The 24,148-nt window shown below is 42.4% G+C and overlaps 1 protein-coding gene across 2 annotated transcripts in view; it reads left to right on the top strand.

Moving 5' to 3' along the window:
* Positions 1–24,148, top strand: part of KCNH1 (potassium voltage-gated channel subfamily H member 1) — a 180,102-nt gene that overhangs the window by 102,715 nt on the left and 53,239 nt on the right. For both annotated transcript variants that reach the window (XM_061348332.1, XM_061348331.1), the window contains exon 10: positions 3,419–3,615. In XM_061348332.1, coding sequence (XP_061204316.1) covers positions 3,419–3,615 — 197 coding nt within the window. The remainder of the gene's footprint in view (positions 1–3,418; positions 3,616–24,148) is intronic.

The following is a 24,148-nucleotide window of genomic DNA, read 5'->3' as shown; positions in this document are numbered from 1 at the left end:
CATCTGCATATCTCTAGCTTCTTGAGCTGTCTTCAGAGGTAAGGTGATATGTAGAAAGCCTGAAGTTAAATGTGAAGAGAGGCTTTTGCCTCAGGTTCCCTAATGCTGCCATTATTCTTTGCCTTAGAATACATGCTTAGAAGTCTCCCTTTGCTCTTCTTGCCTTCCAATTGCAGATGTTTCTGATAAAACACCCACTCAATCTGCCCTCTTTTTCCCCTTTTTCCTTCTTTTTTCCTGAGTGATTGATTTCACTTGATGGAAACATATAAACAAAGTGAGATGGACTGAAGTTCCTTTTTATGTACAAGAGGGCAGTTGTTCTAATCCAGTACAGATACTCCTGAGTGGAATTGTAATTCCTGCTTGCTATAAAGGCTTCCTACTGCTCCTTCCTCTATCCCTATTTTTTCTGTGAATGTCAAACACAACTTTATTTCAGAATCTGACAACTGAGATTGCTATTTTGGTCTGTATCATTTAGAAAATGCACCTGACAAACAAAGCGTTGTGGTGCTTGGACACACGCCTTGCTTTGCAAACCAAACTGGAACGCAGGATTGATTTTTGACTTAGATCACTGGCTCTTAACCCAATTGACTTGAAGCAAGTTGTTGACGATGGAAAACAGCACAACTTCTTGGTTTAGATTTATTTCTTTGTTAAAAATGGAGGCTCATAGAAGCCTTTGACTTGGACTTTGGTTCACGTGTTGCTTTTCTCAGCTTGGTTTGGTTCCATGTAACTCCTTCCTGTGCTGCCCTTGCCACTAGTGGGAAGCAGTTCGCTGGGGTAGCAGGAAACTGCAGGCATGGTGGGGAGGTTTTGGGGAGTTACAAATAGCAAGGGGACAGTGGGGGGTGCTGCCATGGGTGAAGGACACTTGAGTTGTGTCTTTCTGTCTTATGTGAAAAGCAGCATTACATTTTAAAAAGAGGAAGATGGAGCTAATTCCTGCTGTAGGTGGTTTTCCTGTGTAGGCAAAGCAGCTCCATAGGGTTGGTACTTGCATTGTACTAATTATTCTTCATGTTACTGCAGGGCAGTAAAATAATTATTATCATTTTAAGGTAGGGAAACTTGTCTGGAGATGTTAGAAATCTGTTTAGAAACAAGCTAGACTTCCTGTGCCTTGTGCTTGGACTACTGGCTCTAACTGTTGCTCATCAGTGAGGGCACATTTGGATGCTTGCTGGCTTGCAGAGCAGTAATTAAAAGAGTTGTTTAGCTAATTGCCTGGAAGATTGTGAGTAAAAGCATATTTGTTCCAAAGGCAAACAATCCATTTTTACCCAGTGAAGCATATCAGTTTTTATGGTGCATAAAAATTGTTTCAATTTTGAATATATTGTGTGTTTGTTTGTCTAAAAGCCTTGTAGATGATGATCTATTTTAAGTGCATTAAAGTTTTTTCTTGGGCCATTTTTAATGTATCTACTGAAAAAGCATATGTTTAAATGGTTGCAAATGTGAAAAGTCCTTGCCTTTAAAATGATAAGCTGCTCACTGCACCAGGCTATTGAACTACCACTGTGCTTAGTGATAACGCAGCCTTCGGAGTATTCCTGTATGTTGGCACTATGTAAAGACACTAGGGATGGAAGAAAGGATATTATTATGGTGCTTTTGCCTAACTTTGTGGAGAAAAAATGTGCTAATGGATCAGGTTGTTCCCATATACATACACATTTAAAATGGAGATACAGTCTGTGCTCCTTCAAAGTGTTCAGAACTAAACTGATCGTGATAGTTCTTTACACCTTGACTCAAGATAGTTGTCTTGACTTTCACACAGGGAATGAAACCTAAAAGGGCCCAGGAAAAGTCGGATGAACTGATGTATTTTGATGCTTTGGCTTTGAGAATCATGATGGGCGAAGTATTGCTTACAAGACAAGAGACCATCTTGTCTATCCCTACCACAACTTGGCAGACATTGTTAATGTATTTCTTTATTCTTAAAAGTGATGTGCAATGGTGATATAACACAGCAGAGGTTTAAGAGGAATATACCATTCAAAAAAGAACAGTGTAGTTTGGTCATTGTCACGGTAGCAACTGAGTATTCTTATCTTGTTAGCACTGTTGGAATGTTAACATGTTGGAAAACAAACAAACAAGGACCACTGCTATATAAAGGAGCACCTTTCTCCTAAACACTCCCTGTTGTGCCCAGCCTGAGCTGGGGTATAACTGGTGAATTCCTGACTGGGGGCTGCTCCTCAGGCAGCTTTGGACACTTTTTTCCCTGGGTTGTAGTGTCCAGACTGATGCTGATGACCTCATTTCAGTATTCCTCAGCAGAGATTTCACTGGCTGCCCCAAGCTAATAAGATGGACACATGGGAAGGTGGCAAGGAAATGGCCATGTTTTCTTAACCTTCCACTAGACCAGGTTGCTCCAAGCCCCCGTGTCCAACCTGGCCTTGACCACTGCCAGGGATGGGGCATAACTAGGTCTTCTTGGATGACATGGTTTAGTTGGGTGACATGGTTTAGTGGGAGGTGTCCCTGCCCATGACAGGGGGGTTGGAACTAGATGATCTTAAGGTACTTTCCAACCCTAACTATTCTATGATTCTATGATCTTAGTTTGGACTTTGTTGTTACCTTGAGCCTCTGCTGCATTGTACAGGAACACACATGCACAACTCGTGAAAGACTTTGTTGAGACTCTTGCCACCTGAAGAGCATTAGAGCCACCAGAGTGAGTCCTGCTCTTCTATATTGTTATCAAGACAGATTTTCCTGGCACTGAGCGAGCGAATTAGGGAAAACTTCCTTTCATACTGATGCATTCTGGTGTTTCTGTATAGCCTGGATCTGCACTGATGTATTAGACAGGATGCTTTTATTGGCACAGTAGTGGGTAATTGTTGGTCACATTAAGAAAACAACAGAGATGTAAGAAACAAAGCCTTTGCATGGCAGTTAAAAGAAGAAAGGGGAAAAGTATTTCCTCTTAATCTCTTTGAAAGGGGTCAGAAGGGAACATGAACCAAGAATGAACTGCTTTTCTCAAGTTAGAAAGGAAGACCTTTGCTGATATTTAAAGGGGACTTACCACATGAAACACTTTTTGATTGTAGTTTATTCTTACCGAATTTTGTGGGGCTGTTGTAATTAATAAAATGAGTGGAAAAGGTTAGCAGTGGAGCCTTGCGTGACATGTAACAGTGTGAGGTGTCTCTGCCCATGGCAGGGGGTTGGAACAGGATGAGTTTAAGGTCCCTTCCAACCCAAACCAGTCTGCGATTCTATAATTCTATGGAATACTTCAAAGACTTTTTTGTTTTCCATACAGAATTTTCTAACCACATAAAGTAGAACCTTTACTGCATAAATGAGATATGTGTCCTTTTATATCCTTGGTGGAAATTGCACTGTTGTTGAAAGCAATGCTGCTGCTTTTTTGTAGGCAAAGGAGATGTTTTTGGGGATGTGTTCTGGAAGGAGTCTACCCTCGCCCAGTCCTGTGCCAATGTAAGGGCTTTGACTTATTGTGATCTTCATGTGATTAAGAGAGACGCCTTGCAGAAGGTGCTGGAATTCTATACAGCCTTTTCACACTCCTTCTCCAGAAATCTCATCTTGACCTACAACTTGAGAAAAAGGGTAAGTGGCTTTGATTTTAATATATACCATTTCAGGAGCGTCTGTATGGAAAAAACCGAGTTGCTTGAATTCTGGTATTCTTCTCTATAGCCTCTCTTATAAGAAGGTTTTTCAGAGCTTGCCTAAGGAACTGCTAGCATGCAGGCAATAAGTATTTATTCCAGTTCTAGTTCTATAGGCAGCTGGATTGCATATACGGGAGAGTATTTTGCATTTCTCTGAAGTGGACAGATTCCGGCATATTTGTGAACTGTTGCGGACTTGTGATAAAGAGTGTTCCCTACTTTCTACAACTTGAGTTTGTAAGCAAGTGGAAGAAATGGTATGAAATCTAATATAGGGAACAAAATCAACCACAGAAATGGCAATGGAAAAGTAACGTGAATATGACTGATTCTATCAAGAGTTGTTTCTTTTAGTATCTATCTCATTTTGGAATTACTTTGCTTATCTGTAATGTTTCATTTTCTTATCCGTGGTTCTTGTCTCTTTTCATTTCTTCCTGTGTGTCAGTTCAAGTTATTTTGTCAAATGTGAATCATCATAACCTAATATCCCATTTGAAATTCTCTCTGTAATCCTCCGTGATGTGAACCTCCTCTGTAGAAATGGATTAAAACTGTAGTAGGTATAATTCAATTGATAAGATTTTATGATGTGATGTAAAAGACAGTATTACATTTGAAAGTGAATACACTGGAGCAGCTAAGTTGAATGAAGTGCAAGGTCCTGCCCTTGGGTCAGGACAATCCCAAGCACAGCTACAGGTTAGGCAGAGCAGTGATTCAGAGCAGCCTGAGGAGAAGAACTTGGGGATGTTGGTTGATGAGAAACTGAACATGAGCAGCTTCATTGTCTGAAGGGAGCTACAAGGATGCTGGAGAGGGACTCTTCATCAGGGACTGCAGCGACAGGGCAAGGGGTGATGGGTTCAAAGTGAAAAAGGGCAAGTTCAGGTTAGATCTAAGGCAGAAGCTCTTCCCTGTGAGGGTGCTGAGGCTGGCACGGGGTGCCTAGAGAAGCTGTGGCTGCCCCATCCCTGGCAGTGTTCAAGGTCAGGTTGGACACAGAGGCTTGGAGTAACGTGGTCTTCCTAACCCAAACCATTCTGTGATTCCATACTTGCTTTAAAATATCATGATATAAAGATCCTTGGGATCAGCTAAAGAAATACATTGGATAGGAGATTTTTTTGTTCCTAAAGACAGTTCTCCATGGTAACTTCCAGGTGTCAAGTATGTCCTAGATAATTACACCTGAGAAAACAGAAACCTTTCATCTTTGAAGTCTGTTTTGTAAAATTAGACTTCAAGCCTAGAGTATGGGTTATTTTTCTGTACCCAGAGTTGGCTACTGAAATTAAATAGTGTGGTAATGTTTTCTATCTGCATATATTATCAATATCAAATAATTCGGCTTTTCAGCATTGAGCAAAAAATAATGTGCTCTGTGCACTTGGGTTAAGTAAATCAAAGCTCTGCTAGAAAATGAATGTGATTAAAAGCTAAGAAGCAAATTTATACTGGAGGATTTCCTCATAGGACTTTTTTTTTTTTTTTTCCAAACAATATTGGGTTTTGCAAGGGGAGGAGAAAAAGAAGCTACAAGAAGACTGAGAGATGTCGTTTTAAAACCAGCTACTTACCTAGTATTCATTTATGTAAGAATCATAGAATCCCAAGTTGTTTGGGTTGGAAGGGACCTTAAAGCTCATCCAGTTCCAACCTCCTGCCACAGGCAGTGATGCCTTCCACTGGAGCATCTTGCTCCAAGCCCCTGTGTCCAACCTGGCCTTGAACACTGCCAGGGATGGGGCAGCCACAGCTTCTCTGGGCACCCTGTGCCAGTGCCTCAGCTCCCTCACAGGGAAGAACTTCCTCCGTATATCATATGGGAGGTGCTGCAGCCCCTGCTCATCCCTGTGGCGTCCTCTGGACTTGCTCCAAGAGCTCCATGTCCTTCTTATGCTGAGGACTCCAGAAATAAAAGAAATACAAGAAGTGACAAATTTTGTATTGAGAGCACGTAAAGCATCGGTGTCACTGACTGGCATGTTTTAAAATAGCACTGTGGGTAGTGTGGTAAGATGGTCTAAGAATATGTAACTCCTTATTTTTTCTTAACATCAGTAGAAATAACAAACTGAGGCATAGAAGGACCAACTCTCTTAAAGCTCACAACCATGCTGGCAGAGTTGCATCATTTTGGATCTGCTCTGAGCCAGAAGTCCCAGATTTAGAAACTAATGCCTACTCCAGAACTGCCACGCTTTATCTGCACGTTCATCGGCGTAGCTTTTCCCAGCCCAGGTTACAAAACACTTCCTATCCATAGTGTGGTGATTACTGGGCTGTCAAGTTTCTACACAAAATACTCCTACTAAAAAGACACATTTTTGGTATCAATTTCTATCCAGGTATTCAAATAATTGGATTTTAATTGAGTAGCAGTCAGCAGAAAAGTGGCATTGATTGATAATGGGAGAGTTTGATGCTTCTGGGTTAACAGACTCATTTTATTTTTTTAATTGAAAGCAGGCTGATTGCAATGTTAAATCATATAAATAATAGATGTGTTTGAAAATGCATAGAAGGTCTGATACTATAGAGATTTGAGATAATGCACATTAAAAGGCAACTTTTTAGAGTTTGGGATTTAATCGAGTTTAAATATCTGTGAATCCTTTATAGAAATAGCTCCCCAGCCTGTTAATTCTAACACTTCTGGTCTATTTCTGCATATGGAATTTTGTAGAATTCAGATGAACTGGTGCCTTCTGTGAGTTCTGTTTGTGATATATTACATATCCTTTGGACTATAGCTACCAGAATTACAATTTTCATTTCAATAAAGAGTTTCATTTCTGTCTCTCAAAGTGTTCAACTAGTTGAAGTGTAGATATTGCATATTCACCCCAAATATATCCATGCAGATTCCAAATACATGGGGATTTTTTTGCCTGAAGAATCTCATGGGTATATTTTTAGACTTGGTTATTCCTCTGAGGTGTCCCCATCTCCAGGGTGCCTTGCCTTCACTTGGTTCTGATACTGTCTCACTGCATAGTGCAAACTGCTTTCTAGGTGAGTTTCACTCAGCTTAAGTGAGCTTTAGCATTGTCCCACTCTTTTACCATCTGTATTCATATATTTCTTGACTGGTGGGTCTCCTCCAGTGATCCATCCGTTCCTTTGTGATGGGACTCCTTCTCTGAGACCCTTCAGTACCAGTGGTCAGTGCTGACCTTACAGATGTCCCCCACACTTACTGGCGTCTGGATCCACTGTGACAGAAATAAGCAGCCATGCAGATGCAGTGTAAGGTACCAAAACCAATTGGTGTAGACCTGAACTAACTCTAGAGCTGGATCTTGGCAAAGTAAAAGCCATCTTTCCCCTCTGTTCCTTGTGTTGCTCTTTTTGCTGGTCCTAAACTGGATGAGCTTAAAGTTCCTTTCCAAACCAGACCAGTCTGTGATTCTATGATGCTTCTGCCCGTGTGTCCCCTTTATGTCCTCCCTACAACAGGGCTGCAGTTATGAAATGCCACTGCCCGTGACATCTGAGGGCTTTGTGGCTGAGAGAGTTGCTTCCAGTGCTCTGTCCCTGGTATATCATGGTTGTCCAGGTTCCTTTCACTCGCTTTCTCAACAAGCAGCAGTGAAATACCCTCTATTCAAAGGCTGTCAGCCTGCTGTCAGGTGCTCCCTGAGCAGTTCCCTCAAGTGACTGAAATTCCTCCTGAAGTTATTAGCTGTCTAGTTACATCTGGCTGGCGTTCAGCCTTAGAAAACTTTCTATTTTTCCTAGAGGGAAAGAGAAAGGAGACCTTAAATTAACTCCTTCTCCTGCCAGTCACTGAAATATTCCTCTAATTGGAAACAGGGAGAATCAGCTGCTGCATCTCTCTGGGGCATCTGAAGGAAGTGGAACTGCAGCCTGTGGCTGCAGGTGGCTGTATGTCAGACTCGAGAGCTTTGCAGCTGAAAAGGACCTGACAGGATTTCTCAGAACACTTCCTGCTCTAACGATGGTGTGAAATCAGAGCAGGTTAACTTGATGATTCTCTCTACTTCTGGAATCTCAGGGAGGAACCAGAGTGTAGGCACTGGGGGTATGTGGGATGGTCAAGTGACAAGCTCCCCTTTCTGGAAGGTGGGCTAGATGGAAGAGAAGTGGAGCTTTGGAGGGCAGCAGGATTCACCGCATCGATGAAGGGCTGGTTTTCCCCAGTAAATATTTAAACACTCTGGGGCTCCAGCTTGGACTTTGTATCTCCAGCTTAATAGAATCATAAGAAGGGAGAAGCTTGCATGATAGCTACTTCCTGGAGTCTTTTGCTTGGGATGAGGTGCAAGTTCACTGGCACCTTCTTTACGAATGCGAAAGGCCTTTGGAGCACTGGGAAGTGTTCTGGTTTTGGCAGTTTCTTATTTCCATGTGTATAAGCTTTGTAACCAATATTAGCTTATGCTGGGTTGTACCACAGTGTATTTGCTCAGTTCATTCTGCTGCAGCCATAAATGATGTTATAGCTCTAATGATTGCATGCGCTAGATGAAAGAGAATTCTTATACATAATTTATTAAGCTGAGATTTCTCTAGTAAGCCATTTTAGCTTGGATAGAGATTAAATGACTAATTCTGAATGCTTTGGAGTATCGTGATGGAAAGTGCAAGTAGCTTTTCCAAAAGCTGATATTTGTGTCCTGTAATAAAAGAAGGAATGCAGTAGAACGTAGATGCGTTATTTGGAGCTTTCTAAGACTGAAAGAAATGGCAAAGAACTTTCTGCATTTTTACAAAGCAAGTGTGATTTAAAGCCAAAGCTCATAGTGGGAGCATATTTCTTGGGGGAGCAGCGATTGCAACAGAGAAGTCTGTCTCCTGCTGGTATAAAATCGCTTGCTTTTGTGCATGTAGTGGTGTGTTTATTGTGATGCCATTCCAGCTGTGCCACTGGACAGGGCTCCCACCATCTGTTTCAGAAAGCAATTTTAAAATGTAACTGTGCTTTCCTCTTCAGCATTAGCTTCACCTTTCTTCTTTTTGTACTGTAAGGTGTAACTAGAGAGAGAACCCTTCTCAGATCAAACATTTCAGCTAGGAGTGCTTCAAGCCTTGATTGTAGATCTCGGGGGGCTTGGCAGCGTGTTGTTTTCAGAGAGGCAACCCATGGCCTTGTGGTCCGCCTTTCCGCATGACAAGTTTCCCAAGTCTGTTTTATGATTTAAGTTCAAAATGATATCCCAGAATTCTTTCTGGTGCAGAAGGCTGAGTTGCTGGAAGATTTTAACAAAGCTTTCTTAAAATGAGAAGAGTGAAGGTTTCAATTTGAGAATATTAGCCCATCTGATGATGGATTTCAGAGTGGTCAAACTGACAGCCTGCTGCTTTCTCCTGTGCTTATACTCACCAAAACAATCCCACAAGCCCTGTGGGAAGAGGGGTCTGATGTTTCACTGGCATATGTCTTCTACGCCTGAAAACCCAGGACACTGGGCACGGCTGAGACATCTGGATGGGTCTGTGGCTTGGGAGTTAAACCATATTAGCTGGCCAGGAGGCAATGTTTTCATTTCCTCAAAACCCTTCCAGATGTAAGCAGACACTAAAGTACTCTGTTCTTCCTCATGCTGCCTTTTGAAAGCTGTTTAGGTAGGTGGATATTCTTGCATTCCCTGTTTCTCCATGCCATCTAAGGAAAATGTATTTATTTCCTCACTGGTAGGTTCCATATTTCATTTTTGCATCTTCTTTCTGGCCTTGGACAACTTCCTTGACTTTTGTGTCTCTAACAGGTAATGTTGATCTAGCTCATAGATTTTTGTGCATATTTTCTTTACACCCTGGACTGAAAGTGCTCCGAGACGTGTTAGGTTTGTGTGTCTACTATGGGTAATTGAAGTGATGTGACTGTCAGGGAGGTGAAATCCCATACTCTAAGGAGGATGTGCCCTTTGGTTTATTCCTTCTCTCCTTCAGCTTGTGAGACCCCTTCAAGTAAAGTTTTAATACCCAGACTTGGAGAGGATTTGACCAACTGCAAGCATTAAATATTCATATTCCTGCTGTGATTGTAGGTGTTCAGCCCAGAATAACTCCACTGTCTTTCAGAGACATTGTCTTAAAGTTTCGTTTCCAAAAGTTTTAAACTCTGAAGTTATTTATGTTCTATTTAACTTTATATGGCCCTGAGCTTCAGGGTCCTATGCTTGTACAGAGGAAGATCTAGCTGGAGAAAAATAGTTTACATAGTGGGGTTGTAAAACAGAGGACATAATTAACCAAGAGGTTCTAAGGCAGTGAGGTAGGTTGACCTTGGCTGGTCAGTGTATCACTCCTCCTTCTCAACAAGACAGGAGAAAAAGAGGATGAAAAGCTCATGGTTGGGCTGAGGACAAGGAGATCACTTACCAGTCACTGTCATGGGCAAAACAAACTTGACTAAGGGAAATGATTTTAAGTTATGACCAGGTAAATGGAGTAGGATAATGACAAATAACAATAAATCTAAAAATCACCTTTCTTCCATCCCTCTCTTCTTCTCAGGGTCAAATGCATTCCCAACTCCGCTACCTCTTCCCCTGAGCACTGCTGGGAGTTAGGGAATAGGAACTGCAGTTACTTCATGTTTGGTTTCTGCCACTTCTTCCTCCTTACCCTCTTCCTGTGCTCCAGTGTGGGATCCCTCTAGCAGGGACAGTCCTTCACAAACTTCTCCAGTGTGAGTCCTGCTCCATCCTGGGTGCCTTCCGTAGGGTGCATCCTTCAGGACCATGCTACTCCAACCTATGTCCCCCATGCTGCTCCTGCGTGGGCTTCTCACAGCAGGCTGCAGAGTGGATCTCTGCTCCACCATGGGCCTCCATGAGCTGTCTGGGCACAACCTGCATCACCGTGGTTTTCACCACCATGCTGTTCACCGCAGGGTGGGGGGAATCTCTGCTCCAGCACTTGGAGCACCTCCTTCCACTCCTTTGTCACTGACCTTGGTGTCTGCAGAGCTGTTACCCTCTCATGCAGGGTTTTTACCCTTCCTTACATACATTATCCCAGAGGTGCTTCTGACATCAGTGACCGTCTGAGCCTTGGCCAGTGGCGACTCTGAGCCAGCTTGAACTGGCTCTGGCCAACACAGGGAAACCTTCTGATGCCTTCTCTCAGAAGCCACCCCTGCAGCCCCCTGGTGCCAGTTCTTTGGCATGTAAACCCAGTACAGATCATAAAACTGTACCATTACTTGTATTCAGTACCTTAAGTCCGTTATACATTTTCTTGTCGATTTTAGCTGTAACTTAGATTAATCTATGTGGGTAAGTAGTGAAATGCTTCTTTAAAATGTTCTTAAATGACTAATCCCTTCTAAAGTGATTTGATGAATTCACATCACTTGTTTGAGACGCCATCTCCTACTATGAATAATGAGCATTTCTGCATACATTTAGATACTGTAGTCTAATGTCTGTACAATTGTTATAAAGAAATAACTGAGTATGGCATACAAAACAAGATGTGTATTTCCCCAAAGGAATAGTAAGTTGTTGAAATTCTCATAGGTCATTCACTAGTAAATCCCACTGAAAGTAACATAATCAACAGGTATTGATAACCCTCAATAAAATAAATTGATGGAAGGGTGAATTTTGAATTACAATTCATCTTTGAATGGAAGAAGATGATTCTTTTGTGAAGCTGGTACTAAAACCATAACTGCCTTGGAGTATCCTGAGTAAGAGAATACTTCCTGTTTTGTGCTGATGTGCATTTAAAGGTTTTCCCGTTTTGGTTGCTAAATACTTAAGATAATTTGCATTCTGCTCACTGAAATGGAATTAAATTTGCACAGGCTAAGATGATAAAATCAGAATTTTAGCTCTTTCCTAATGTATTTTCAAGCATGGCAAACTATATCAACATTATGTCAGTGGAAGCCATTCCAATTGCACATCAGTACATGGGAAAAAGAATGGAACAGATTCTGGACATCCTGAAGTTAAGGCTAAGCACTTCATTCATTAATCCACAAGCAGGATCAATATTCTGTTTGGTTTATTACACTTTAAATTGGTTTTGAAAGGGTTTTTTCTCTATTACCTATACAGTAGTCAGCCTTAAATAGAAAAGAACTGTGACCTTTCAAAATCTGTAGAGTGTTCCATATGTGGCAAAGCTGTTCCAGATACATGAAAAATGCAGTTAACAAGGTGGATGGTGAATTAAAATAAAATCTGTTTTCCAACTATTTTAATCCTTAAGAAAAGAAGTCACATTTGGCTTTTGTGAAGCTGCTTTCAGATGAGTAATAGAAAGCTAACATTAAAAAAGGGGTTTCTCTCATTTTGAACATGCACAACCACCCACACCAGCTTGTTTATCCCAACAGAAGAAAATGCATTACTTTGATTTTTTACCCTTCTCCACCCACGTAGACTAAAACATAGAAATAACGTTAATCTAGATAAAGGTTACTCAGTGTGAGCGAGGATTCCCCAGAATAGCTCCCCAAAGCCTTTTAAAATAGAGCATGCATTTCCTAGGAATGGGGGAAATTCTGAATGTTGGCCCACCACCAGAGAGAGGAGCTCATCATCCAAAACACAGTGTAACTGCTCTTACGCAGCCTGGGAATCTGGGCTTCACTGGGAAAACAGTGAAATGCTCTCTAGCATTGACTGTAGGAAGGAGCTTTCCTTAGCTTAAACTCATTTTCTTCTCTCATGTTATATAGGCACAAAGCAGTACAATACAGATACACAATGGAGGCTGGACAGCAGCACGTGTAGTGTGTTGCTCTTATTTTCAGTTACATGCATGGCCACAGCCATCTGCTCATACTTAAGTGTGCTGAGGTGTCTCAGTCCATTTTTGGACCATGGTGGCAAAGAGGAAGGGGATGTTCCATGGGAATTTCAGAGTTCCTACCCTTATTGCAAAGCTTGAAGTCTGCTTCTTCTTACTTCTTACTGCTTACCATGACTGAGTGGCCAGAGCTTCAAACTATCTTGGTATTTCTAAGGTAAATAATAGAATATATTTGTAGTGGCACCAGTCACCCCTGTGTGCTCATGTGCATATGTATGTGTGTAATGACCAGCCTCTTGCTGAATCTCTCAAGTAATTCAATTAGTATGCACTTTTTCTAGTACATGAATGCTGTTGCCCAGCTTTTTTGCCTGTATATGCCCTGTTCCATCATGTGTTGTAACTGCACTAATGTCAATGACTTGGTACCTCTGTGCCCTGGTGACTGTGCTTTGTGATGTTCCTTGGTGCTTCATACACTGAATAGCATTACTGACCAAGCAAAAGACAGAACAGAGACCTAATACCCCCTCGTCTTACTTGTTTACAACTCTAAAAGTGATTTCTGGTGTCTGTGGTCTGGTGAGCAGCTGACTCTTTAATGAACTCTTAGTAAAAGGGTGTGATGTCCTGCCATAACAGCTTTGCTCTTCTGATCTTCTCTGAAGTCACTAAAGGCCAAATTTACAGTGCTGCAAATCCAAACACTCAACCCATTCAAGGCACTCCATAAAGGAGAGGGAAGGTAGACATATGTGCAGCATGGAAGCTGGAAGATAGGTGTACAATACGGAAGGTATATAGATGTGCAGTATGGAAGCTGGGTTACAAACCTACATCCTTGAGCAGTCAAACTTTAAGTGATGAGTTGATCCTTTCTCCAGCTCTCCAATGAAAGCTGAAATAACTGGCCCCCATTAAAAAAAAAAAAAAAAGGAATAAAATTTGGAGGTTACTGCTAATATTGTATAGAGACTTTGGGATCCCTGCTCCGGACCAAACCCTTCCTACAGATCCTTTGTTTCCTTGCTTAAATGTTGAGACCTTTATGATAACTGTGAGTTCTTGGACAGCAAGACAAAGGAGGTAATTTTCCTCTTTGTGTAGCTGAGCCAGGCCCTCTTAGCTCCTCCAAGGACTCTGATATGCACCATGGTGGGCATAAACCAAGTAGCTCACTTTAAATGTGACAAACACTACTAAGATCTTGTGTAAAACAAAGCAGTTTCCCAGCTTGATTTATGAATGCTGGGAGGTGCCCACAGTATTTGTGTTAAACTAGTCTGCATGGTTAGACAACTGGTGTTTTTCCTGTGTCCATCCTTGAGAATCGGCCTTCTAGCTGCCTTTGAGCAAGCATCTTGCTGAGGGATGCAGCGAGGAGTGTACCACATTCCTTAGGCTCAAGCCTGCTGCAAAAGAGTCACACAAGTAATGTGGTATCTGATGTCAACCTGCTTTACAGGCTGCTTCCCATTCCAGTGTGACATTGAAGTGTTTGACGGCTGAACATGAAGTGGAGTTACTGCTAGGTGTGGCCTTGTGAAAGGTTTTGAATTTGAAATCCAGTAAGCTTTACCATCATGGGAACGAACCAATTGCAAACAAAATGGATAGGGCACTGTGCCAGTCACCCACTGCGATTGTAGCTCCTGACTACCGCTGCAGCTAGCGTCAAGTGGTAAGGAGGACGTTGTGTTGGGCTATGGCTCAGTGTAAGAACTCACTGAAATGCTTCGGGAGTAGGATCATAAATCAGCTCCTCTTTATTTGGTATTATTTTTGCAGCAGGCAACTGGGTTTTCCCTCAAAGCGTGTATGATTCCTTCCTCAAAAAGAAGTGGATTTTCACTTCAAAAACCTGCTTGGATTCAGATTTTCAAACAGAAATGTGATACCTGACACTGATGTGAAATATTGAAGCTTTGTGCAAATGAATGTACTAAGTGTTTTTAGAGGAATTTTTCTAAGTTAGTGACCCATGGAGGGGGCTTACTGAGCTGCACTTGAAAAACCCTTGCAGTGTTCTCCCTCTTGCTATCAGTTGCTTTTGTTACCCTTCATTTTCTACCTGTTATGTTCCAAAATGGGGTGTGAATTGCAGTATCTTATGTAAGGACACTTACATACACGCTGTGTTCAGTAATATGTCCCTCAGCTGAAGCAGGAGCATACATACCGTGATAGGCTACTCTGAGTATACTCCGTGTCCCAGAATGCTGTCCATACAGGACTTGAGGTGGGCGTAGCACTACCCACAAACAACTGAGTAGCCGAACATGAAGTGATCTTAATTAACCACAGGTCCAAATCCCCTGTTCCTCTGTGCAGCTGTGAGACTGCATGATGTTTTCACCAGATTTTATCTGGAGCTACATCTGCTAAATCCCCTTTTCATTAGTACAGCATTAGGCACATGAAAATCTGACACCCAGTTAAAAAATCATATTTGGGACTTAAGTACTGTATGCTTTTGTTCACATGTACTGAGGTGCTTCCTCTTTTTGTTGTCATCTTCTGGGGTCTTTTCCAAATACAGAAAGAAAAATGCTCAACACATGCCTTGTTCCAAGTCTTTGTGACTTTGGCAAGCCACATCTACACCAGTCCCCCTCATGGGACGCCAGGAACCATGCAGCCAGCCCAGCCTGGCCTTTTCTTGTAATTCATCTTAGGGTACCCTACTTTCATCTTCGAACTTCAGAAGAGGTGCTTCCACCATCCTGATAAAGTTCATACTTGGTCATTTCTCCCACGCACTCTGTAATGAATGTACTGCACAACAAAATTGGTTTGTGATTCATTTACACAGCTGACACCAGAGAATTCAAGAACATTTGTGCCACAAGAATTGTATAATCCATTGGATGGTTTACTTTATAAACTGCCATAAGCACTGTCCTTGTGTAGAACTGCAGAATTAGGTTTCCCTTCTTTGTTCTTAAAAACCTCCTCCCTAAACCCAAACATAAGCCTTAAGGCATTACTCTTTTGAAAAAGCTGATAGTATACTGAGGCTGACCAGAATAGATAAATCTGTGCCTCCAGTCTTCAAGGTTGATGTCTGTTTTATGTGCAGAATTTGACTGAATGATGTAAACTCCACCATTCTATGCTCAGTTGTAGAAGTGAGGCACGTTACAGTCTTCCTATACATAAGGGGATGAGCAGTTTGTTGTTTCCCAAGATTTCAGTGTTACTTCCCAGTAAGAGGAAAGATGTTGGTTATGACCAGTTATTCTCTTGATTAATAAAAACAGAATCGCTATTTACTTCCGTCTCATACTTACTTGATCAAGTGGTTTAGGCTGTAGATGATGTATGAGGATGCTGTAACCTTTGCTTATGTTATAGCAGAGGAAGAAAATGGTATTAGCTCTAATATATATATTTGCTTTGCTATGGGTAGTCTAGAAACTATTTAATTTCACTTGCCTGCATTTTCACACTGCTCAAGCATCAAATCTTGTAGGTGTAAAAGTTACAGTGCATAGTTCAGTGGTTTACATACTTTCAGTGATGATCCTGTACCCTTTCTGAAAGAGGAGATTGGCATTTAGTTCAATGACAAATTCATTGGAATAAGTGGAAGAAGTAATAATGAAAAGCTTTTTCTTTGGGATGTCATTTGGGAACAGTTCTATCCTTCAACATAAAAGCACTACGATGTTCTTTGTTGGTAACCTTCAAAAGTGTAATTTGCTTTTGGCAATCAAGACAGTTCATAAATGACCTTCATCATTCATACCCAAACCATCCTGTAACACAAATGCAGCCGCGAAGGGAGTTTGAGAAACTTGTGGCTGCTGCTTCGTGATATCTTTCAGAAATTGATGACAGTTTTGTCTAAATTTGTTACTGCTCTGTTATTTTTATGATATCTAGCATATTTGTTAGTGATATGATGGCAGGAGTTCAGAAATACTGAGGGGGTGTTTCTTATCGGGCTCTCTGAAAATCTGGCATTAAATATTGCACATTGCTTCGTTCATCACATTTTCTAGTCAGGAAGATTTTCCAAAACCCACCGTTGTCACCACAGAGTTGTTCAGGATGGCAGACCCCTACCAGATTACCTTTAATACTACTGTAAGGTTCTTGCACGTTAGAATTTCCTCACTGAACATTTTAAGGTATACAAATGGAGCACTTCATCCAAAGAATCCCATTGGGGTTTGGTTTCTTTATGTTTGTATGATACTGAATGATCCCTTACATGAAGGGAAACTCCGATGTAGAGGATTAAGTGACTTGCTAGATCGTTCAGTGTCTCTCAGTGATGATAAGGAACAGAACCCAGATTTTCAGGCCATCTGCTCTACACAGTGTAGAAGAATTCTGCAGGTCTTCAGCATGTAGTGTAGCGTGTTGAATTATGCCAAGTGTAGTGGAAGAGCAGACTGATTTTGTGCTGCAGTCTTGTAAAAGGCCTTTGTGTTTGCTCTTTGTCTGAAAGACAACCCACCCTATGAATAATAAGTATTTAGTAGTACATACAAAGTGTGTTAAAGGAAGCAACTGAGTGAGCAAAAGCACAGACAAGGTTGTCAAGAGAGACTAGAAAAATGGTACTTGGAACACATTGTCCCTCTTCACTTGTTGAATACTGCTTGTACAAAGAGAGCCTTTCAGTAGATAAGCAAGTTAAACAAAGAAAGAGGCAGGAGAAGCAAGGAATAGAGCATCTGGTATTTCTCTATGGAGATGGGTGGAAGACACTGGGTGAATGGAGCAGATGCTGATGTGTGAGCTGCAAGGCTAGAGGACAGCGTTAGGTGACTGGGGAGAGAGGCAGCTCATTCTCTTTCATTGTTTTCCTAGACAAGGTGGACACAATAAAAGCAAAAAAGGGTAACCTCAGATTGTCTCACCAACACTTCCCCCATCTGGCCACTAAGGAAACCCTTCTGGTTGCTCCATTTGCCAGTCTGTCTGCCACCCCTTCCCTCCACAGAAGGTGCCAACAGCAACATCTGTGCTCATGTGATCCCTGAGGAATATTACTAAAGCAGTCAACAGAAGGAGATGAAGGAGCACCTTCTAGTGACAGTACTGCACTTGAGGTGTTTTCTCAGCCGGATGACCAGATCCATGCTTGCTCTGATACCCAAGTTTAACCCTACCAACACAGTGCCTTTTAGAAAGTCTAACATGGGATGTCTTACTGCTACCACAGAGCATCCTAGAACCAGGGGTACATGCTTCTCCAAAAGCTGTGTGGCGTTGGTAGAGAGCCCACCTCTTCCCCTGGGCAGGTTGTGCTGCTGGGTCTGTGCCATGGTGAGCATCAAAAAGCAATTTTAATTGGTATTTCCATACGGTAGCCCAAGTGGTGCGTGATGCTACTCCTCCCATGTGACCATGAGTGTCAAAGCTGCTGTAAGGACCAGAGGAGATGTAACACTTGCATCCTGCCGCCCTCCCACCTTAGCGAAACAACATGTGATGAAGCTGGAGGCTGCTGCTCCAGGGTTGCTGGATGCATGCCGAATGTGGGTTTGTCAGACTACCCAGGCTCACTTAGCAACCGGGTGTGTGCCTGGGATGCGTGGAGCCAGGCTCAGCACACCACGCTGCCTGCCCCTGCTGGGGCACACCACCCAGCCACAATGTCCCTTGGAGTTTACCCTGTGTGTATGAGCCCCATAGCTTCTGAGCAGCTGCTGAAGATGGCGTGGACTAGCCATGTCTGTTCAGACTACTGGTGCATCTCATGATCTGTCAGCTGCGTCATATTGCTGAGTTGTGAAAGCACCTTCTCCAAAGACTGTGCTGGAGCCAAGAGCTGGGGAAGCAGGGAGAAAGGCTCTTCTGCCCCATGAGAGCAACAGATCTGCTGAGATAAGTACCTAGAGGTCAGTGGTGTTTGGCTTTTCAGGTATGGCTCCCATGGGCCTCTGGAGGCGGATGAGGAAAGCTGATGTTGCAGAGATCTGGATCTCTCCTGGTTCTGGTTTCTTTCCCTATTCCTCTCACCTTGCGTGAGGAGATACTGGCAGGTGGCAGAGTAGGCAGGACCTCTCCCATAGCATTGTGTTGTGTTCTGAGAGCGTGTGTGGTGTGGACAACCAGTGCAGCCACTGAAGACCAACTAGAGCCTGCTAGAATTGGCTTGGGTATGTAACTGAAAGGGTATTGTGACACTAATTATTGTTAATTTTACAGTGTTAATTGAGCTGGAAGAAAGCTTTTTCGAAAGGATTACTGTTCTTCTGAGCTATTTGGAGGTTTCTAGCACAAACTGTTCAAAGCATAAACTGTTGCTTTGAAATCCAGCATGGGTCAGCGCAGGATATTTTGTGCTTCATGGAGTTGTACAACAAACAAATAGGAATAGCTCTCATGGCTGGGAGGCTCCTAACTTGCATCTGACATCAGTGGGGAATGCTTCTATTGAAGAACTTCCTGATCCTTCTTTAACCAGAGGTTTCTAGTTCCTTTATTTCTGTACACGCTCAGTCAACTCTTTGAGGAGTTGGCAGTAAGGCAAGAGTGAGCAGATAGGAGTAGGGTGGGAAGAAGTCTTTTAATACAACAATAATAAGCTGAACAAATTACCTTTGTAATGGGTTAGTCACTATTTGGCTATTGCTGGATCAGTGGCTCTTTTGTTCCCATGTGCTTATCTTAGGACGTTCTAATCATCATTGCCTTAGAAAGCTTCCCATTTTATTTTTTCTCTGTGGTATAAATATTGTAACTTGCACTTAATGGAGAAAGAGTGAGCAAGAAAGGATTTCAGACAGACTTTCTTTAATGGTATAATATTAATTGGCAAAGATTGTTTTGCAGTATAAATATTCCTTGTTTACTATGAAAAGAGCTTTATTTGCCTTTAGACATCCTAAATGATTTAGAGAAACAGACAAATGATTTAATTTTTATTTTGTTTTATACTCCAATGAAGCAAACAACAGATTTGGAACAAGCTGCTTGCTAGACCTTGGAAATTAAACTGCTCTTTTTATTGGGCACTGGTAAAGTGTCTCTGCCTTTCCTGATGGCAGACAGCCGTGAAATACATTGACTCATGCTTGTTAGGGTTCCATCCAGCTCCTTTTATTTCTTTGATTATGATTCTAGCGCTGCCACCCAGGCAGGAGCTCCCACTTCCATCTCCCTTGAAATCTCTGCTTTCCAGAGAACATCTCCCCCCCCTCCAACCTGGAGCCCAAGTTACAAGGCTATCACTTGGCTCCAGAAGCAGCTTAATGCAGAACACTAGCTTTTTCCTTACCTCCTTTCAGTAGGAATTTGCATGTGTGCAGCATGAGGTGAGATTGGAAGGCAACAGTAGTCTAATTTTAACTTGTAAGTCTGTTTTGATGACTGAACGTGATACTTCGAAGGACTCTTGTTCATGTCATTCTTGGTCCTTAGTGAGTTTTCCTAGATCTCAAAGCCAGTAGCTTTCCACATGAGTGTGGGAGCTTCAGGTGAGTGAACCACTAACCGCAGTACCTTGAGTAATCATGAGTGCTTCTTATCTGGCTTGCTTAATGCACTCAAAGATAAAACCTTTGAAGACAGACTTCTAGCTTGGTTCCACTTTTTCAGGCTCTAGAAGTGCTATTAATAACATGTTTTTACCTAACTGCTTTTAGTTCTTGTACCACTAAAATAGCAACGGTATATTTACCTCTTTATTTTGTTCTTTTAACTAGTTCTGTCCAGGTTTCCGCTGGCCCTCATTCTGCCTTTATCACCATGTTACCCCAGTGTCTCCTGGTGAGGCAGAAAGCAAAAGCCATATAGAGTTTATTCTTCCTCATCTATGTGTGTTCAGTATAGTGGTTTATTTTGGTAGGGTTTCTTAGTTCATGTTAAAGAAGGTGGAGTCTATGCAGTGAGAACAGCAAGTGGTAACAGCTTCTTGAAAGCAAGGTGAAGAAAACCCCTGCTAATACTACCCATCATTGGATTTTCTTGATGAGGTACACCTTGTGGGCAGTATGGTTATTTTCCTAGGAGTGAAAGGCTAAAAGGTTGTTCAGTGGAATTACTTCTGCTTTTAAAAGACAGACTACGTTTCCTTTCTTAAGGGTTTCAGGGGTGTTCCAAATCTGACTATTAAAAGATCAGCAGAGAACACGGTGGCAGTCCAATGTTTTTTCTTGTTTGAAGAAAAACATACAATAAAAGAGTCACAGAATCATGGAATAGTTTAGGTTGGAAAGGATCTTAAGATCATCCTGTTCCAACCTACTGCCACAGGCAGGGATGCCTCACACTAGACCAGGTTGCCCAAGGCTTTGTCCAGCCTGGCCTTGAACACTGCCAGGGATGGGGCAGCCACAGCTTCTCTGGGCACCCTGTGCCAGCGCCTCAGCACCCTCACAGGGAAGAGCTTCTGCCTTAGATCTAACCTGAACTCATTCCAGTTTTGGTGTTTCGCAGGACATGTTATTTGAGATGTCTTTTGATTTCATGAAATCTGCTAAATCTAATGTTAAGATTAATGGTGCTTTAAAAAAAAGCATTGTATTTTCTGGCATGAGAAGGTTAATTGTTGACTGGTTCTTCGGCTCCTGGTGAGGAGAGAAAACAGTGACTCTTCCAAGGTGACACAGTGTGTGAAGATCTGGTTGTCACAGTTGCGGTATGTTGGTGATGAACGGAGCACTACCGAAATCTGTAGGGCTTTTTAACTGATGTGCTCATAACTTCCCTCTTGTTGCTCTGACTCACATCTTGGCTGTTAAGTTGTGTAACCTGCCAGCCGGTTGCCTGCTATGAAAAACGTTGTAGCTGCAAGGATTATTATTAAGTATATCTAGTAATTTTAGTGTTTTAGCAATCTATTTTGGGCTCATTATGCAACCCACAACTCAGAGAGAGGAGCCAGGAAGAGGCAGAGGAGGATCAGATGCTGATAAACCATTTGGTGTGCTCAGCAAAGTGGTGGAGGTCTTCTTGGTGGTCTGGTTAAAGCTGCTGTGCTTTGGAGCAAGTTGCCATGGTCTCCCCCAGAAATACAAAGCCATTTCCCCCCACTTAAGTCTCTGGGCACTGGGGACTGGGCTTTTGCCTGCTGCTGTCTAGTTATTGGCAGAACTCTTGTGCTACCAGATAGACATGCCTCTAAACATACAGCCACATGTACTTGTATTTGTGCATGTAGTAGAGAAGGATTCAAGTGCAGTTCAAACCAGTGTCAATACATGCTGGAAGCTGCCTAGTAAATCACCATATGTTCCAGAGGAAATGCCAGGCAAAGTCATGATGGCTTTGTTACGTGCACAGCTGACTGGCAAGCACAAAGGCAGGCTCATGAAGGGGGATGCCATCATATGCTTTTCTTCTTTATTCCTATATCAGAGCATGATTAGAGCCCGTCTGCTTCCCTTACTGCTGCAGAAGGGTGAGAAACCAGTCAGTCCAAACTTTTGCTGCTGGAGCCTAGGCACCAGGGAAAGGGAAGCTACACAGAAGGAGCTCTCTTGGATGTGTTTGGTTTCCATTTCTCTTGAAGTACAGAGTTTTAAAAATGGTTTTCAAATTCTCTTCCTTCTGTGTTTCCTTCTTGTCTGCCTTTACATTCATGTCGTGGCAGCCTGATACTTGCTAACTGGAGTTCACAGGCCTGGGATGGCTGGGACCAAACCTGCATGCCAGGCGGGCTGGCTGATACACAGGGAAGGGGCAGCAAGCGTCGCTGTGCTTTCCACCTCTGCCTGCCCGGAGTAGTTAGTGCCTCCCTAAAGCCCGAAGCCCAGAGCGGTGGTATTTGCTGACATGTTTGGCAATCTGTTTGCTTTGTGTTTTTTCCCAGGCTCTTTAAGGATACTTGAAATATCTGATAGGAAGTCGTGGAAAAGACTAGCGACTTTTTATTTTATTTGCCTTTTTTAATTAAACTCTGTTTATTTGAACTCCTGTAATTTAGCTTGCTTCCAACCAGATCCCTGTTGGATTGAAATTGCTGTGCAACTATAACGTTGACTGCTATGACACCTACTGGTCGAGCTGAGCTGAACAAGAGAAAGCCTGTGGGTACTTGTTCTTTCCTCTTCCTAATGAGAATTCCAGGTAATGAGTTTGGCTCAGCAGGTGTGGTGTCTCTTGGAAGGACTGACACATCTTTTTTCAACATCTTCCCATATTTTGTGCATTAAGAAATTTAGATAACCACTTTTCTGTTTGCTTTTAACTTCTGTGCTTTCTCTTCCTAGTAGCTCTTTAATCTTCACCCTCTAGTTTCATCTGTCTTATCTTTATTCAAGTTTTTTTATCATCCCTTAATAGTATTGGGAGCTGCAAAGAAATCTCTTTGAAGTCTTCCCTGAATTGCCTTCTTCCCCTAGAACAGTTCTTCTTCATTATCTGTAATCATTTCTTCAGTGCTGGAGACTTATTATTCATATTGCCCTGTTAGCTATTCCACTTTTCTGGGGAAGGTAAGGAGCCATTCACGCAACTCCTTCCACGAGATTTCATAGCTAAGGAGGTTTTGTGAGTATTGAGAAAAATTGAGCTTTTCTGTAGGTAGAGAAATAAGGATGTTAGTAGTTCACAATAAAAAAACAGCTTTGCATCTCCATTGGACAATGAAGAATGGAGAACAGTTCATAACTGTAAGAAAATGTGCTGCATGCTTTGTCTGAGGGGTAGTTCTGCTGTGCTCAGGTAGTGATGCAGTCTTCCAAAAATGCATTCTCCTGCGTGTGATTCTGGAACATACCATTAGTCCAGAAAGTTACTCAGAGGGCTTCTCAGGTTGCTCTTTCTTTGAGAGACAGTTTGTATTCTAGAAGCTTGAGCAGCGTTGACTAACTTAAAATTGTCTTGACCTGATCTGTAGTCCTCAGTGGCTGAGAGGGAGGAATTCCTGCTGTCTCCTCTTCCCATTCTGACTGCACACTTCCATCACTTACTTTGTGTCCAGCCATGAGGACACTGTTCACACCCCATCTGCAGGCCCATTCAGTTCACTGACCTGGCAGAAAGAGAGAAGATGAGCTATGGGAATTCCAGTCTGATGAGCACTGCTGGGTATCAGCAAGGGACAAGAGATGGTGGGGAAGCAGGAGTGAGAAAGGAGCTGGAGTGGAAAACAGGTTATTGAGGTCTCCCCCTTTTTGGCAGCTGATACGTAATACTGTTGCATGTATTTTTCCCTACAAAAGGAAAGGTTTGTCATCTCTTGCTGCCTTTTTCCCCTCCCTGGTGTGCCAGCTCTGTGGAGTCGTGCAGTGAGCTGTGGGTTATGCTGCCATTCCTCTGTCCCTTTTGTTTTCTCTCATTCTGGGCAGGTTCTTGCATTACATTTTTAGTATAGGATCTGCCCACTGACAGTGTGACCAGTGGGCCTCCTCTTGTCTTCCCTTGGGGAGAGATGGGTATTCTCACTAAATACTTACATTTGGGGTTTGCAGGTGGGGCTTTATTCTAGTTAGGTACAGGCCAGGGAAAGAACTAGCAACTTTAGACTGAAGGTTGGAAGGCTGTGGAAGGGTACCTTTTCTCTTGGTATTTCTGACCCTTCCAAGACCTTTGCATCCTGCACAGGCAGGCTTTGCCTTTACGGTATGGAGTGAATCTATAGGAATGGACAGAAGATTTTGCGAGGATTTTCCTGTAGAACTTAAATGGTTTTAACATACCTGTGGTAGTTATGGAGCTGAGGAGCAAATTGGATACTGAGAATTCCTTAGGAATTCATTTCAAAGCTGAGGTTCTGTATGCCATTATCACAAGAGACTGTGGTACTGAGGATTCACATTGGTGGC

The sequence above is a fragment of the Neopsephotus bourkii genome, unplaced genomic scaffold (assembly GCF_033783945.1).
Source record: "Neopsephotus bourkii isolate Nb327-2 ecotype Australia unplaced genomic scaffold, CSIRO-AGI_Nbou_v1 NB_354, whole genome shotgun sequence".
In the NCBI taxonomy this organism is placed as follows: Eukaryota; Metazoa; Chordata; class Aves; order Psittaciformes; family Psittacidae; genus Neopsephotus; species Neopsephotus bourkii.
The sequence above is the reverse complement of the archived record's forward strand: the minus strand, read 5'-3'. Positions and strand labels throughout refer to the sequence as shown.